Consider the following 15,928-nt stretch of genomic DNA (forward strand, 5'->3'; position numbering starts at 1 on the left):
GGGCTCAGCACAGAATGAGGCAGGGCTCCGGGGGGGGGGGCTCAGCACTGAATGAGGCAGGGCTCCGGGGGGGGGGCTGAGCACTGAATGAGGCAGGGCTCCGGGGGGGGGGGCTCAGCACTGAATGAGGCAGGGCTCCGGGGGCGGGGGGCTGAGCACTGAATGAGGCAGGGCTCCGGGGGGGGGCTGAGCACTGAATGAGGCAGGGCTCCGGGGGGGGGGGTCTGAGCACAGAAAGAGGCAGGGCTCCGGGGGGGTGGGGCTGAGCACTGAATGAGGCAGGGCTCTGGGGGGGGGGGGCTGAGCACTGAATGAGGCAGGGCTCCGGGGGGGGGGCTCAGCACTGAATGAGGCAGGGCTTTGGGGGGGAGGGGAGCTGAGCACTGAATGAGGCAGGGCTCCGGGGGGGGGGGGGAGCTGAGCACTGAATGAGGCAGGGCTCCGGGAGGGGCTGAGCACTGAATGAGGCAGGGCTCCGGGGGGGAGGGGAGCTGAGCACTGAATGAGGCAGGGCTCCGGGGGGGGGGGGAGCTGAGCACTGAATGAGGCAGGGCTCCGGGGGGGGGGCTGAGCACAGAATGAGGCAGGGCTCCGGGGGGGAGGGGGGCTGAGCACTGAATGAGGCAGGGCTCCGGGGGGGGGCTGAGCACTGAATGAGGCAGGGCTCCGGGGGGCGGGAGGGGGCTGAGCACTGAATGAGGCAGGGCTCCGGGGGGGGGGGGGGCGGAGCACGGAATGAGGCAGGGCTCCGGGGGGGGGGCTGAGCACTGAATGAGGCAGGGCTCCGGGGGGGGCTGAGCACTGAATGAGGCAGGGCTTTGGGGGGGAGGGGAGCTGAGCACTGAATGAGGCAGGGCTCCGGGGGGGGGGGGGCTGAGCACTGAATGAGGCAGGGCTCCGGAGGGGAGCTCAGCACTGAATGAGGCAGGGCTCCGGGGGGGGGGGGCTGAGCACTGAATGAGGCAGGGCTCCGGGGGGGGCTGAGGGCTGAATGACGCACGGGACCGGGGGGGAGGGGGGCTGAGCACTGAATGAGGCAGGGCTCCGGGGGGCGGGAGGGGCTGAGCACTGAATGAGGCAGGGCTCCGGGGCGGGGGCTGAGCGCTGAATGAGGCAGGGCTCCGGGGGGGCGGGGCTGAGCACTGAATGAGGCAGGGCTCCGGGGGGGGGGCACAGCACAGAAAGAGGCAGGGCTCCGGGGGGGGCTGAGCACTGAATGATGCAGGGCTCCGGGGGGGGGGCTCAGCACGGAATGAGGCAGGGCTCCGGGGGGGGGCTGAGCACTGAATGAGGCAGGGCTCCGGGGGGGTGGGGCGCTGAGCACTGAATGAGGCAGGGCTCCGGGGGGGGGGGGCTGAGCACTGAATGAGGCAGGGCTCCGGGGGGGGGGGGGCTGAGCACTGAATGAGGCAGGGCTCCGGGGGGGGGGGGCTGAGCACTGAATGAGGCAGGGCTCCGGGGGGGGGCTGAGCACTGAATGAGGCAGGGCTTTGGGGGGGGGGGGAGCTGAGATATGAATGAGGCAGGGCGGCGGGGGGCGGGAGGGGGCTGAGCACTGAATGAGGCAGGGCTCCGGGGGGGGGGCTGAGCACTGAATGAGGCAGGGCTTTGGGGGGGGGGGCTGAGCACTGAATGAGGCAGGGCTCCGGGGGGGGGGCTCAGCACTGAATGAGGCAGGGCTCCGGGGGGGGCTGAGCACTGAATGAGGCAGGGCTCCGGGGGGGGCTGAGCACTGAATGAGGCAGGGCTCGGGGGGCGGGAGGGGGCTGAGCTCTGGCATTACAGCCAGTATCGCATGACGTCTGCCCGAGGGGGCCAAGGTCGTGCTCAGATACAGGCAGCTTCATTCTGCCCTTGCCCATCGTGCTGCCCTGGCACCGTTCCGTCCCCACGTCATTCTGTGGCTTGTGGCACCGCCTGGGAGCCCCAGCCACGGCCCAGGCCCCCGCTGCGTTCGGTGCTGCACAAACCCAGAACAAAGAGCCCGTCCCTGCCCCACAGAGCTTCCGGTCCAGGTCCCGGAGGAGAGACACCGGCCGGACACCGGCAGAGCCATGGGCGTGTCAGGCGCCCGGCGCCCGGGCAGTTTCACCCGTCGCAGGTTCACCAGCTGAGCCAGGTGCCCCCGCAGTTCCTCCAGCTCCACCCAGCGAAGCGGCTTCACGCCAGGCCCCAGCTGGGCTCCGTCCTGCTGCGGCTCGGCACTGAGCCATAAACCAGCCGGGCCAGGCACTTCCACGTGCCAGGGCAGCCCGAGCTCCCCTGCCCACCCCCCAGGCAGCCAATCGCTGCCCCTGGCACTGCCCCTGCCCCGGGCAGCACATGACGTAGGCAGCAGCAGCCAGGAGAGGCTCAAGCAGCAGGGAGGGGCCCCGAGCGAGCGAGCGCGGCACTTCCAGCTCGGCTCGGCTCGGCAGCAGAGTGGGGCCAGCCCAGCCCTGCGAGGTAGGAGAGGGCTGGAAAGCGGCTGGCAGCCCCCTGCCCGGGGCCAGGCTGCCAACGGGGAGGGGGGGAATGTGTAACAGGTGGCATCTGCCTGTGCACGTACGTGTGTGTGTGAGTGTGTGTGCATCTCTGTGCGTGTGCCTCTGTGTGTGTGTGATGATGCCTGTCGAGTGACAAGGGTGTGGGTGTGGGTGCATGTGTGTGTGTGTGTGAGATGCCTGTGAAGTGACATGTTGTGTGTGTGTGTGAGAGAGAGAGAGATGTGTGTGTGTGTGTGTGTGTGTGTGTGTGTGATGATGATGATGATGATTGATGATGATGCCCGTCGGATGACATGGTGTGTGTGTGTGATTATGCCTGTCGAGTGACATGGGAGGTGCTGTGCATGCGTGTGTGTCTGTGTGATTATGCCTGTTGAGTGACATGGAGTGTGTGTGTGTGTGAGATGATACCTGTCAAGTGACATGGTGTGTGAGTGGGTGTGTGTATGAGAGAGAGAGAGAGAGAGAGAGAGAGAGAGAGATGATGCCTGTTAAGTGATATGGTGTGGATGTGGGTGTGCATGCGTATTTTTGTGTATGTGATGACGCCTGTCAAGTGACATGGTGTGATTGTGAGTGTGTGTGTATGTGTGTGTGTGTGAGAGAGAGAGAGAGAGAGAGAGGACGCTTGTTGGGTGACATGGTGTGTGTTGTGTGTACACGTGTGTGTGCATGTGCGTGTGATTACACCTGTCAAGTGACATGGTGTGTGTGTGTGTGTGATTACACCTGTCGAGTGACACGGGAGGGGTGCATGTGTGTGTGGCTGTGTAATTATGTCTGATGAGTGACATGGTATGGGTGTGGGGGGGTGTGATATGACACCTATCGGCTGACATGATATGTCTGTGAGTGTGTGAGTGTGATGATGCCTGATGAGTGACATGGAGTGTGTGTGTGTGTGATGATGATGATTATGCCTGTCAGGTGTTATGGTGTGTGTGTGTGTGATGACACCTGTCGAGTGACATGGGGTGTGTGCGTGTGGGTGGGTGATGATTATTCCTGTCAGGTGACATGGTGTGTGTGTGTGTGTGTGTGTGATGACACCCTGTCGAGTGACATGGTGTGTGTGTGTGTGTGTGTGTGTGTGTGTGTGTGTGTGAGAGATATGACACCTGTCGGCTGACATGGTGTGTGTGTGTGTGTGTGTGTGTGTGTGTGTGTGTGATGACACCCTGTCGAGTGACATGGTGTATGTGTGTGTGTGTGTGTGTGTGTGTGTGAGAGATATGACACCTGTCGGCTGACATGATATGTGTGTGAGTGTCTGTGTGATGACACCTGTCGAGTGACATGGGGTGTGTGGGTGGGTGTGAGTGGGTGTGTGCGTGTGGGTGGGCAGGTGGGTGATGATTATTCCTGTCAGGTGATATGGGGTGTGTGTGTGTGAGAGAGAGATGACACCTGTCAAGTGACATGGGGTGGGTGGGTGCGTGTGTGTGTGATGACGCCTGTCAAGTGACATGGGGTGTGCGTGTGTGTGTGTGAGATGATGCCTGTCAGGTGATATGGTGTGTGTGTGTGCGTGTGCAGGTGGGTGGGTGGGTGTGTGATGACGCCTGTCGGGTGACCTAGGGTGGGTGCGGTGATGCCTATTTGTCACATGGGCAGAGCCCCAGGTCGCAGCAGGACACCAGCTCTGCGTGGGGCTCCGTGTGGGTGCACAGGGTACAAGGTGCCCAGGGGTGACGGTGCCATGAGGAGCCCGGCAGAGTCCTCCCCCCCAGGGACTCCCTGGAATCCGCTCGTGACCCTTCCCAGAGCGCGGGAGGCGGCCGGAAAGGAGGGTTAATCTCAGCCAGTCCCGGCCGCTGGCTCCGGTCAGCCCCATGAGCAGGTCGAGCCGAAGGCCGGACCTTGCCCCAGGCATCCTGTGCTGAGCTCGGCGATTCCCTGAGCCGGAGTTAAAGCCTAACCGAGCTGCGGTCACTTATTACAGCGCAGAGCAGTGAAGTGTCTCCGGGCTCCACCAGCCCAGGCCGCGCGCTTGGAGATCCCCCCGGGGTGCTGCCAGGGCTGCTGGGAACCCAGCTCCGCGTCCCCATGGCAGGGCCAGGCTGGCCCCGGCGGCCCCAGCGCCGTGTCCCCATGGCAGGGCCAGGCTGGCCCCGGCGGCCCCAGCTCCGTGTCCCCATGGCGGGGCCGGGCTGGCCCCAGCTCCGCGTCCGCATGGCAGGGCCGGGCTGGCCCCGGCGGTCCCAGCTCCACGCCCCCATGGCGGGGCCGGGCTGGTCCCAGCTCCACATCCCCATGGTGAGGCCAGGCTGGCCCCAGCACCCCCTTCCAGGCCCAGGCCAAGTGTTGGTCCTGCCTGGGCTTTGATGGGGTTTCTGGGCTAGAGAGGCCCCTCCCGGGCGCTCGGCCCCCTGGCACAGCGAGCGCTGCCAGGAGCTCCCCACAGGGCTCCCAGAACTGCTCCCTGCAAAGCCCATTTCTGCCCATTCGGTGTTGTGTGAAGCGGCCCCTCAGCCAGTCAACACCCGCACCCCAAACCCAGCTGTGGGGAGCAGCCCCACGGCGCCTGGACTGGTGTGTGCCCAGGGCCGGCTCTAGGGTTTTTGCTGCCCCAAGCAAAAAATATGTTGGCCCCCCGCCCCCCCTTTTTTGTTTTGTGTGTGGCTTTTACACACGTTTGCACTTTGCAATGTTGTTGGCTGGTTTTGTTTGCCTGGGGGCGGGACTGATGCAGCACTGGGCAACGACTGCATCTGATTGTGCTTCAGCCGGATGTGTCTGAATTTCTTCTTGAGACAGAGGAGCTGAAAAGCCGCGTGGGCCACCAGAGCGCCTGAGTCACTCGTGCCCCTGTGACACGTGCGGGGGGGGGGGGGGGGGGGATACAGACCAGAGAGGGGCATTTCAAGAGGCTTAAATCACCGCGTGCTTTGCTGCCCCGTGTCACGCCTGGGTCTCCTGAAGGCAGGAGGAGGTGGTGCTGGGGGCTGGAGGGGCAGGGCGTGGTGCACAGATGGGAAGAGATGATGGGGGGGGGGTGACAATGTGGTTCTGGTGGGACCCAACTGAGAGTGCCAGTTCAAGACCAATTGCTCAAACAGGGCAGTCACAGCCCTAGGCTGGGGTTTTCCACCTCTAAGGCACCAAACCAGCCAGACAAAAGGGACTTTGGTCTCACCCCACTGGCTAACCACAAGTCACACAAGCAATTTCCTTAGACACTCCAGTCTCCCAGCATCACCACCAGTGCACTCGTCCTGGGGGTGAATGGTTATGAAAACCAACACCCCAATAAAAGAAAAAGGTTCTCTCGATCCATGGGCGGCAGGTTATATATTTGTGTGGGGCCCGGTCCCCAGCAATATTCAGGGCTGGGCGCCCTGCTCCAGCAATAGTTGGAGCTGGGTCTCTTCCCCCCCCCCCCCCACGGTCCTGCCTGGATCGGCCCCGGCCACCGCAGGTCTCCCCCCGCGACCCTGCCTGGAGCAGGTCCCAGCCCCCGCCTGCCACCCCCCCTCCGCGTGTTCCCCCCCCTCCGCCGCGTTGTGTTGCGTCCCTGCCTGACAGAACGCAGCCGCCTCTCCCCTGCCTGCTGCCCGGAGGGCTCCCAGCAGATTTGCTGTCTGCTGCCGCAGGGTCCTAGTGCCTGCCCTCCGCCAGTACTGGCAAGGCAGGCTGCCCTTACCCTGAGCCTCTCCAACCCCAAACCCTCAGCCCCAGCCAGAGCCCTCATTCCCCCCGCACCCTAATCCTCAGCCCCAGCCCTGAGCAGCCCCACATCATGAACCCCTCATCCCCCTGCACCCTAATCCTCAGCCCCAGCCAGAGCCCTCATCCCCCTGCACCCTAATCCTCAGCCCCAGCCAGAGCCCTCATCCCCCTGCACCCTAATCCTCAGCCCCAGCCAGAGCCCTCATCCCCCCGCACCCTAATCCTCTGCCCCAGCCCTGAGCGCCCCCACATCATGAACCCCTCATCCCCCTGCACCCTAATCCTCAGCCCCAGCCAGAGCCCTCATCCCCCCGGTCCCTTATGCTCTGCCCCACCCCTGAGCGCCCCCACATCATGAACCCCTCATCCCCCTGCACCCTAATCCTCTGCCCCAGCCCTGAGCGCCCCCACATCCTGAACCCCTCATCCCCCCGCACCCTAATCCTCAGCCCCAGCCCTGAGCGCCCCCACATCATTAACGCCTCATCCCCCTGCACCCTAATCCTCTGCCCCAGCCCTGAGCGCCCCCACATCATGAACCCCTCATCCCCCTGCACCCTAATCCTCTGCCCCAGCCAGAGCCCTCATCCCCCCACACCCTAATCCTCTGCCCCAGCCCTGAGCACCCCCACAGCATGAACCCCTCATCCCCCCGCACCCTAATCCTCTGCCCCAGCCCTGAGCGCCCCCACATCATGAACCCCTCATCCCCCTGCACCCTAATCCTCTGCCCCAGCCCTGAGCACCCCCACCTCATGAACCCCTCATCCCCCCGCACCCTAATCCTCTGCCCCAGCCCTGAGCACCCCCACATCATGAACCCCTCATTCCCCCCGCACCCTAATCCTCAGCCCCAGCCCTGAGCACCCCCACATCATGAACCCCTCATCCCCCTGCACCCTAATCCTCAGCCCCAGCCAGAGCCCTCATCCCCCCGCACCCTAATCCTCAGCCCCAGCCAGAGCCCTCATCCCCCCACACCCTAATCCTCTGCCCCAGCCCTGAGCGCCCCCACATCATGAACCCCTCATCCCCCCGCACCCTAATCCTCAGCCCCAGCCAGAGCCCTCATCCCCCTGCACCCTAATCCTCCGCCCCAGCCAGAGCCCTCATCCCCCTGCACCCTAATCCTCAGCCCCAGCCAGAGCCCTCATCCCCCCACACCCTAATCCTCTGCCCCAGCCCTGAGCGCCCCCACATCATGAACCCCTCATCCACAGCCCTCACCCCACACTCCAAACCTCTGCCCTAGCCCTGAGCCCCCTCCTGCATCATGAACCCCTCATCCACAGCCCTCACCCACAGCCCAACCCTCTTCCCTAGCCCTGAGCCCCCTCGCATCATGAACCCCTCATCCTCAGCCCCACAGTCCTCACCCTGCACTCCCTCCTATCCCCAAACTCCCTCCCCCTTCCCACACACCCCTTCCCAACCCCAAACTCCATCCCAAAGCCTGCACCCTTCACCTCCTCCTGCACACCCACCCCCTGCCCCAGCCCAGAGCCTGCACCCAGCACCCTTCCTGCACCCTAATCCCCAGCCCAGGATCTGCACCCCAGACCTCCCCCGCCGAGCCCCCTCCCAGAGCCTTAGGCAGGTGGGGGCGGAGTTGGGGGGGGCGGAGTTGGGGGCGGGTTCTGGGCCCCACCAAAATTTTTACAAACTTGCCACCCATAGGACCAAGCCCCAGACCCAGGTCAATATACAAGTCAGATCTTACCCACAAATCACGCTGTTGCCAATCCTTTAGAATCTAAAATCTAAAGGTTTATTCATAAAAGGAAAAAGCTAGAGCTGAGAGCTAGAATTGGTTAAATGGAATCAATTACATACAGTGATGGCAAAGTTCTTAGTTCAGGCTTGTAGCAGTGATGGAATAAACTGCAGGTTCAAATCAAGTCTCTGGAACATCCCCATCTGGGATGGGTCATTCAGTCCTTTGTGCAGAGCTTCAGCTTGTAGCAAAGTCCCTCCAGAGGTAAGAAGCAGGATTGAAGACAAGATGGAGATGAGGCATCAGCCTTTTATAAGCTTTTCCAGGTGCAAGAATCTCTTTGTCCTTACTGTGGAAAAGTACCACAAAATGGAGTCTGGAGTCACATGGGCCAGTCCCTGCACTTTGCTGAGTCACAAGGCGTGTCTGCCTTCTCTCCATGGGTCAATTGTGTAGCTGATGGTCCTTAATGGGCCATCAAGCAGGCTAGGCAGAGCTAACACCAACTTGTCTGGGGTGTCTCCCAGAATCACAGCACAAATTTGAAATACAGACAGTATAGAGCCAATACTCATAACTTCAACTACAAAATGACACAGGCACACAGACATACAGACAGCATAATCCTAACCAGCAACCCATAACCTGGTCTTAGACACCTTATCTGACCCCCTTTACATAAGATTTGGTGCCACTACAGGTCCTTGGTTGCAACCATGTTCTATATGGTCCCAGTTCAAATCAATAACGTGACAGGGGGTTACTCCAGCTTTGGGGGGCAGGGTGTGTGGTGCACAGATGGGAGGCGGTGATGGTGGGGGTTACCCCAGCTTTGGGGGCAGGGCGTGGCACACAGATGGGAGGAGGTGATGGTGGGCGTTACCCCAGCTTTGGGGGGTGGCAGGGGGTTACCCGGCTTTGGGGGGCAGGGCGTGGTGCACAGATGGGAGGAGGTGATGGTGGGGGTTACCCCAGCTTTGGGGGCAGGGCGTGGCACACAGATGGGAGGAGGTGATGGTGGGCGTTACCCCAGCTTTGGGGGGCGGCAGGGGGTTACCCGGCTTTGGGGGGCAGGGTGTGGTGCACAGATGGGAGGAGGTGATGGTGGGAGTTACCCCAGCTTTGGGGGGCAGGGCGTGGCGCACAGATGGGAGGAGGTGATGGTGGGGGTTACCCCAGCTTTGGGGGGCGGCAGGGGGTTACCCGGCTTTGGGGTCACATCCGGGCTGCTGCGCTGGCTTTCCAGGGAGCCCCCGCCCTGCCCCGGGGCCCTGGCAGCACGCCCGCCGCTCTGGTTTAATGCCCCCCTCTCCATTTGGCTCTCAGGCCCGGCGTGCCAGCGGAAGCCATGGCGCTGGTGGTTCACATCCTCGCCTGCCTCCTGGGCACCGGCTCGTGGGTGGCCATCAACGGCGTGTGGGTGGAGCTGCCCCTCATTGTGCCCCGGGTCCCGGAGGGCTGGTACCTGCCGTCCTACCTCACGGTGCTGATCCAGTTCGCCAACGTGGGGCCGCTCTTCGTCACCCTCATGCACCACTTCCAGCCCGGGCGGCTCAGCGAGGCCGGCACCATCTACACCATCGTCAGCCTCGGGGCGCTGGCCTGCGTCCTGCTGGCCTTCTTCTGGCAGGCGACCAGCGTGGTGGGGGGCACGGCCCGCAGCACCGCTCTCCTCGTCCTCCTGTTCTTCCTCTCGCTGGTGGACTGCACCTCCTCCGTCACCTTCCTGCCCTTCATGCTGCGCTTCCGGGCCCGCTACCTCACCACCTACTTTGTGGGCGAGGGGCTGAGTGGCCTGGTGCCCGGCCTGGTGGCCCTGGCCCAGGGCGTGGGGGTGGCCCGCTGCGTGAATGGCAGCCTGGCAGGGAACGCCTCGGGCACGGGGCTGCGGGCAGAGTACCAGCCGGCCAGGTTCTCCGTTCGCCTCTTCTTCCTCTTCCTCGGCGCCATGATGGGCCTGTGCCTCGCCGCCTTCGTCCTGCTCAACCACCTCCCGGCCGCCCGGCAGGAGCGGGCCAAGGAGCGGTTCCGGGCCCAGGCCCGGGTGGAGGCCGGCGCAGGCCTGCAGGCCGTGGTGGAGGAGCGGCCCATGATCGGCCCCACCGAGAGCCGCCGGCTCAGCAGCTACTTCGGCACCGGCACGTACTCCTGGCCCCAGGTGGCCTACATCTTCCTGGTGCTGGCCTGGGTCAACGCGCTGACCAACGCCGTGCTGCCCGCGGTGCAGTCCTACTCCTGCCTGCCCTACGGCAGCTCGGCCTACCACCTCTCGGCCACGCTGGCCGCCATGGCCAACCCGCTGGCCTGCTTCATCGGCATGTTCCTGCCCAACAGGTGGGCGTCCCAGCTGGGGGGGGGGCACCCCACAGCCTGGGCAGGCCTCCGGCCAACGGCGCTGCCTTCCAATGGCACCAGGAGCACCGCGGCTTGGCACCGGGCGGGGCAGCTGCAGGAGCTGCGTTTAATGCCCCTGCTGCAGAGGGTGCCAGGATGGTCCAGGGTCACCGAGGGCGCTGGGGGAAGACTGGCACCACTGGGGGTGGGGGTTGGGGCAGGCTGGCGTCGCTGGGACAGGCGGGTATCACGGGTGATCTGGGGGTAGGGGCTGGGGTAACTGGGGGTCAGGGTCTGGGGGGCTGGAAAGGCTGGGGTCACTGGGGGTCAGGGCATGGGGGTCTGGGGCAGGCTGGAGGAGCTGGGGGTCAGGGCGTGGCGGTCTGGGGCAGGCTGGGGTCAGTGGGGGTCAGGGCGTGGGGGTCTGGGGCAGGCTGGGGTCACTGGGGTAAGGGCATAGGGGTCAGGGCATGGGGGCAGGCTGGGAGAGCCGGGGCTCAGGGCCTGAGGTTCTTGGGCAGGCCGGAGGAGCTGGAGGTCTGGGGGTAAGGGCATGGGGCAGGCTGGGGTCACTGGGGGTCAGGGCATGGGGGTCGGGGCATGGGGGCAGGCTGGGGTCACTGGGGGTCAGGGGGGGCAGGCTGGAGGAGCTGGGGGTCAGGGCATGGGGGTCTGGGGCAGGCTGGAGGAGCTGGGGGTCAGGGCGTGGCGGTCTGGGGCAGGCTGGGGTCAGTGGGGGTCAGGGCGTGGGGGTCTGGGGCAGGCTGGGGTCACTGGGGTAAGGGCATAGGGGTCAGGGCATGGGGGCAGGCTGGGAGAGCCGGGGGTCAGGGCCTGAGGTTCTTGGGCAGGCCGGAGGAGCTGGAGGTCAGGGCGTAAGGGCATGGGGCAGACTGGGGTCACTGGGGGTCAGGGCAGGGGGGTCAGGGCATGGGGGCGGGCTGGGGTCACTGGGGGTCAGGGCATGGGGCAGGCTGGAGGAGCTGGGGGTCAGGGCATGGGGGCAGGCTGGGGTCACTGGGGGTCAGGGCATGGGGCAGGCTGGAGGAGCTGGGGGTCAGGGCATGGGAGCAGGCTGGGGTCACTGGGGGTCAGGGCATGGGGCAGGCTGGAGGAGCTGGGGGTCAGGGCCTGGGGGCAGGCTGGGGTCACTGGGGGTCAGGGCATGGGGGCAGGCTGGAGGAGCTGGGGGTCAGGGCACGGGGGCAGGCTGGGGTCACTGGGGGTCAGGGCCTGGCGGCAGGCTGGGATCACTGGGGGTCAGGGCACGGGGGCAGGCTGGGGTCACTGGGGGTCAGGGCATGGGGGCAGGCTGGGGTCACAGGGGGTCAGGGGGGGCAGGCTGGAGGAGCTGGGGGTCAGGGCATGGGGGCAGGCTGGGGTCACTGGGGTTCAGGGGGGGCAGGCTGGAGGAGCTGGGGGTCAGGGCCTAGGGGCAGGCTGGGGGCACGGGGGGTCAGGGGGGGCAGGCTGGAGGAGCTGGGGGTCAGGGCATGGGGGCAGGCTGGGGTCACTGGGGATCGGGGGGGCAGGCTGGAGGAGCTGGGGGTCAGGGCATAGGGGCAGGCTGGGGTCACTGGGCGTCGGGGGGGCAGGCTGGAGGAGCTGGGGGTCAGGGGGGGCAGGCTGGGGTCACTGGGGGTCAGGGGGGGCAGGCTGGAGGAGCTGGGGGTCAGGGCATGCGGTCAGGATGGGGTCACTGGGGGTCAGTGGGGGCAGGCTGGAGGAGCTGGGGGTCAGGGGGGGCAGGCTGGAGGAGCTGGGGGTCAGGGCATAGGGGCAGGCTGGGGTCACTGGGGGTCAGGGGGGGCAGGCTGGAGGAGCTGGGGGTCAGGGCATGGCGGCAGGCTGGGGTCACTGGGGATCAGGGGGGGCAGGCTGGAGGAGCTGGGGGTCAGGGCCGAGGGGCGGGCTGGGGTCACTGGGGGTCAGGGGGGGCAGGCTGGAGGAGCTGGGGGTCAGGGGGGGCAGGCTGGGGTCACTGGGGGTCAGGGGGGGCAGGCTGGAGGAGCTGGGGGTCAGGGCATAGGGGCAGGCTGGGGTCACTGGGGGTCAGGGGGGGCAGGCTGGAGGAGCTGGGGGTCAGGGCGGGCAGGTTGGGGTCACTGGGGGTCAGGGGGGGCAGGCTGGAGGCGCTGGGGGTCAGGGCATAGGGGCAGGCTGGGGTCACTGGGGGTCAGGGGGGGCAGGATGGAGGAGCTGGGGGTCAGGGCATGGGGGCAGGCTGGGGTCACTGGGGATCAGGGGGGGCAGGCTGGAGGAGCTGGGGGTCAGGGCATAGGGGCAGGCTGGGGTCACTGGGGGTCAGGGGGGGCAGGCTGGAGGAGCTGGGGGTCAGGGGGGGCAGGCTGGGGTCACTGGGGGTCAGGGGGGGCAGGCTGGAGGAGCTGGGGGTCAGGGCATAGGGGCAGGCTGGAGGAGCTGGGGCAGGTGGGTAGCACGGGGTGGGCAGGAGCTGGGGTCCCTGGGGCTAAACGACGCGTCTCCCTTCACCAGCCGGTGCTTTGCCCCCCAGGCGTTTGCTGCTGCTCGGGCTCCTGGCCGTGGCCGGCTCCGGGTTCGGCTGCTACATCATGGCCGTGGCGGCGCTCAGCCCATGCCCGCCCCTGCTGCACAGCCACACCGGAGCGACGCTCATCGTAAGTCAGCGCAGCCCCGGCTCCGGCCCTTTGGCCAAGGGATCCCGCCTCCGCCCCGGGTCCCTGGCGCCCCCCACCCCCCCGGCCCTGGGTGAGCGCCCTGCTCGGAGGGGCCGCGGTGGGAGGCCGGGCCGGGGGTCCTGATGGGCCGCGCTCCCCCCCCCAGGGTCCCTGGGTGAGCGCCCTGCTCGGAGGGGCCGCGGTGGGAGGCCGGGCCGGGGGTCCTGACGGGCCGCGCTCCCCCCCCCCCTTGTCCCTGGGTGAGCGCCCTGCTCGGAGGGGCCGCGGTGGGAGGCCGGGCCGGGGGTCCTGATGGGCCGCGCTCCCCCCCCCAGGGTCCCTGGGGGAGCGCCCTGCTCGGAGGGGCCGCGGTGGGAGGCCGGGCCGGGGGTCCTGACGGGCCGCACTCCCCCCCCCCCCCCGGGTCCCGGGGGGAGCGCCCTGCTCGGAGGGGCCGCGGTGGGAGGCCGGGCCGGGGGTCCTGACGGGCCGCGCTCCCCCCCCCGGGTCCCTGGGTGAGCGCCCTGCTCGGAGGGTGTGATGGAGTAGGAAGCACAGACTGTCTGTGCGGGGGAGGGGAGAGCCAGAGGTTTAGGTGAAGATGCAGGAATTCAACTGTGAGCTGAGCTTGGCCTGGGGGAGGGGAGGTGACACCTCTGGCCAGGGAAGACAAAGGAAGGAGGCGGAGGAGAGAGGAGGGGCCGGAGAGGACTGGAAGACGAAAGTGGGCTGGAGAAGAGAGGGGAGCAGGTAGACCGAGCTCTGATCCCCGGGGGGGGGGGGGGGGCTGGGAGGCCCCCCAAGATGGACCTAACCGGGGGGATCTGGTTATCTGTGCCTGCAAGCCCTGTCCTGGACTGTGTTCCTGTCGTCTAAATAAACCTTCTGCTTTACTGGCTGGCTGAGAGTCCTGGTGAATCGTAGGGAGCACGGGGGTGAAGGGCCTGGGTCCCCCACACTCCGTGACAGAGGGGCCGTGGTGGGAGGCCGGGCCGGGGGTCCTGACGGGCCGCGCTCTCCTCCCCCCGGGTCCCTGGGTGAGCGCCCTGCTCGGAGGGGCCGCGGTGGGAGGCCGGGCCGGGGGTCCTGACGGGCCGCGCTCCCCCCCCAGGGTCCCTGGGTGAGCGCCCTGCTCGGAGGGGCCGCGGTGGGAGGCCGGGCCGGGGGTCCTGACGGGCCGCGCTCTCCCCCCCAGGGTCCCTGGGTGAGCGCCCTGCTCGGAGGGGCCGCGGTGGGAGGCCGGGCCGGAGTTCCTGACGGGCCGCGCTCTCCCCCCAGGTGCTGTGCTGGGTTCTCTTTGTGGGCTCGCTGTCCTACGTGAAGCTGATGATCGGCATGATCCTGCGGGACGAGGGGCACAGTGCCCTGGTGTGGTGCGGGGCCGTGGTGCAGCTGGGCTCCATGCTTGGGGCCCTCACCATGTTCCCGCTGGTCAGCGTCTACAGCCTCTTCCGCTCCGGAGACCCCTGCACCACCCGCTGCCCCAGCTGAGACCCGCCGCGCAGCCGGGGGGACGCCGGGGCTGCCAGCTCAGCCCTTGGACACTAGTCCTACTGGCCCAGCACCGCCGCCCTCTGCTGTGTGAAATCAGAACTGCGCCAGCCACCATCATCAGGCCTATACTGCTACCAGCTACTGGGGATTCGCCATTAGCTCAAGTAGGTGCGACTGGGCTGAGGAGCTAGGGTTTTTGACCTCTGCACTTGCTGTCACTGTGGTGCAGGGAGTGGCCAGTGTGCAGTGCAGAGATAACTCGCATGGCCTAGAAGGCCACAGATGTGTTTGTTCCACTCAGGTTATTACACTGTGCCCACCACCCTGGCATCCTGGGGACAATTCTAAGCACTGAGCAGGAGCCTCTCCATTAACCCCCTGGTAGAGCAGGATTATGCCCATTTTACACATGGGGAAACTGAGGCACTGGGAAGGGAAGGGACTTGCCCACGGTCACCCAGCAAGTCAGTGGCTGAGATGGGACTAGAACCCAGGAGTCCTGCCACCCGCTGCGGTGCAGGATGACAGGAGCAGCCCCGTGCCTTCCGAGCTCCCCATCAGCTGGGCACTGGACCATGTCACCGGGCTGCGCTCGTTCAGCTGCTGAGCTGCCTGGTAAAAGCTGCTCCAGGGAACAACTCCCCCTCCCCCAGGGGGTGTGAAACATCCGAGCCCGGGTGGGCTGGAGCCTGCTCCCCGGCCAGCTGTCCTGGCTGAGCCTGTCCTGGCCAGTGTGGGGGCAGAGTGGCATGGCCTCCCTGCTTAGAATAAAGGTCGCCGGGTGTGATGTGTATGAAACCCTTTGGTCCTGGAGTTTGTCCCCTCTAGCAGCTGCAACTGTTCCTTATTTTATACCCTTCTTGGCCCACGTGCCTGGCAGACGCCAGCCCAGGCATGTCCTGGTGGCCCCGAGTCACCGGCACTGCTCAGTTCCCAGGGTGTGGTGCTTGCTCAGCTGTCACACAGTTGATTAACGGGTGGTCACTGGTCAACACCCACCTGGGCAGGGATCTTTTTCATGCCACTAGGAAACTCACAGCATGTTTTAGTAACACGCCTCCAGCACGAGCTCATCACTTTAGACACATTGGGACCAGAACCGTGGGGTTCAGCAGCTCATAAGAACATAAGAAAGGCCGTACCGGGTCAGACCAAAGGTCCATCCAGCCCAGTATCTGTCTACCGACAGTGGCCAATGCCAGGTGCCCCTGAGGGAGTGAACCTAACAGGCAATGATCAAGTGATCTCTCTCCTGCCATCCATCTCCATCCTCTGACGAACAGAGGCTAGGGACACCATTCTTACCCAGCCTGGCTAATAGCCATTTATGGACTTAACCTCCATGAATTTATCCAGTTCCCTTTTAAACATTGTTATAGTCCCAGCCTTCACAACCTCCTCAGGTCAGGAGTTCCACAAGTTGACTGTGCGCTGCGTGAAGAAGAACTTCCTTTTATTTGTTTTAAACCTGCTGCCTATTAATTTCATTTGGTGACCCCTAGTTCTTGTATTATGGGAACAAGTAAATAACTTTTCCTTATCCACTTTCTCCACATCACTCATGATTTTATAGACCTCTATCCTGTCCCCCC

General features: G+C 65.3%; 1 protein-coding gene across 1 annotated transcript; it reads left to right on the forward strand.

The window, feature by feature from the left end:
* The first annotated feature begins 2,410 nt into the window (after positions 1-2,410).
* LOC123362827 (riboflavin transporter 2-like) lies at positions 2,411-15,570 on the forward strand. The gene is made up of 4 exons (XM_045003329.1): positions 2,411-2,445; positions 9,196-10,203; positions 12,719-12,842; positions 14,121-15,570. The coding sequence occupies exons 2-4, from the start codon at positions 9,218-9,220 to the stop codon at positions 14,331-14,333; spliced, it is 1,323 nt and encodes a 440-aa protein (XP_044859264.1). The 5' UTR covers positions 2,411-2,445; positions 9,196-9,217; the 3' UTR covers positions 14,334-15,570.
* Positions 15,571-15,928: the final 358 nt, after the last annotated feature.

This window comes from Mauremys mutica, chromosome 2 (genome assembly GCF_020497125.1).
Source record: "Mauremys mutica isolate MM-2020 ecotype Southern chromosome 2, ASM2049712v1, whole genome shotgun sequence".
Taxonomy (NCBI): Eukaryota; Metazoa; Chordata; order Testudines; family Geoemydidae; genus Mauremys; species Mauremys mutica.

Bases quoted from the DNA above. Each gene is read 5' to 3' on its own strand.
- LOC123362827 (XM_045003329.1), top strand. From the start codon at position 9,218: ATGGCGCTGGTGGTTCACATCCTCGCCTGCCTCCTGGGCACCGGCTCG. The intron at 10,204-12,718 runs GTGGGCGTCCCA...TTTGCCCCCCAG, and splicing joins GGCATGTTCCTGCCCAACAG to GCGTTTGCTGCTGCTCGGGC. The intron at 12,843-14,120 runs GTAAGTCAGCGC...CTCTCCCCCCAG, and splicing joins ACACCGGAGCGACGCTCATC to GTGCTGTGCTGGGTTCTCTT.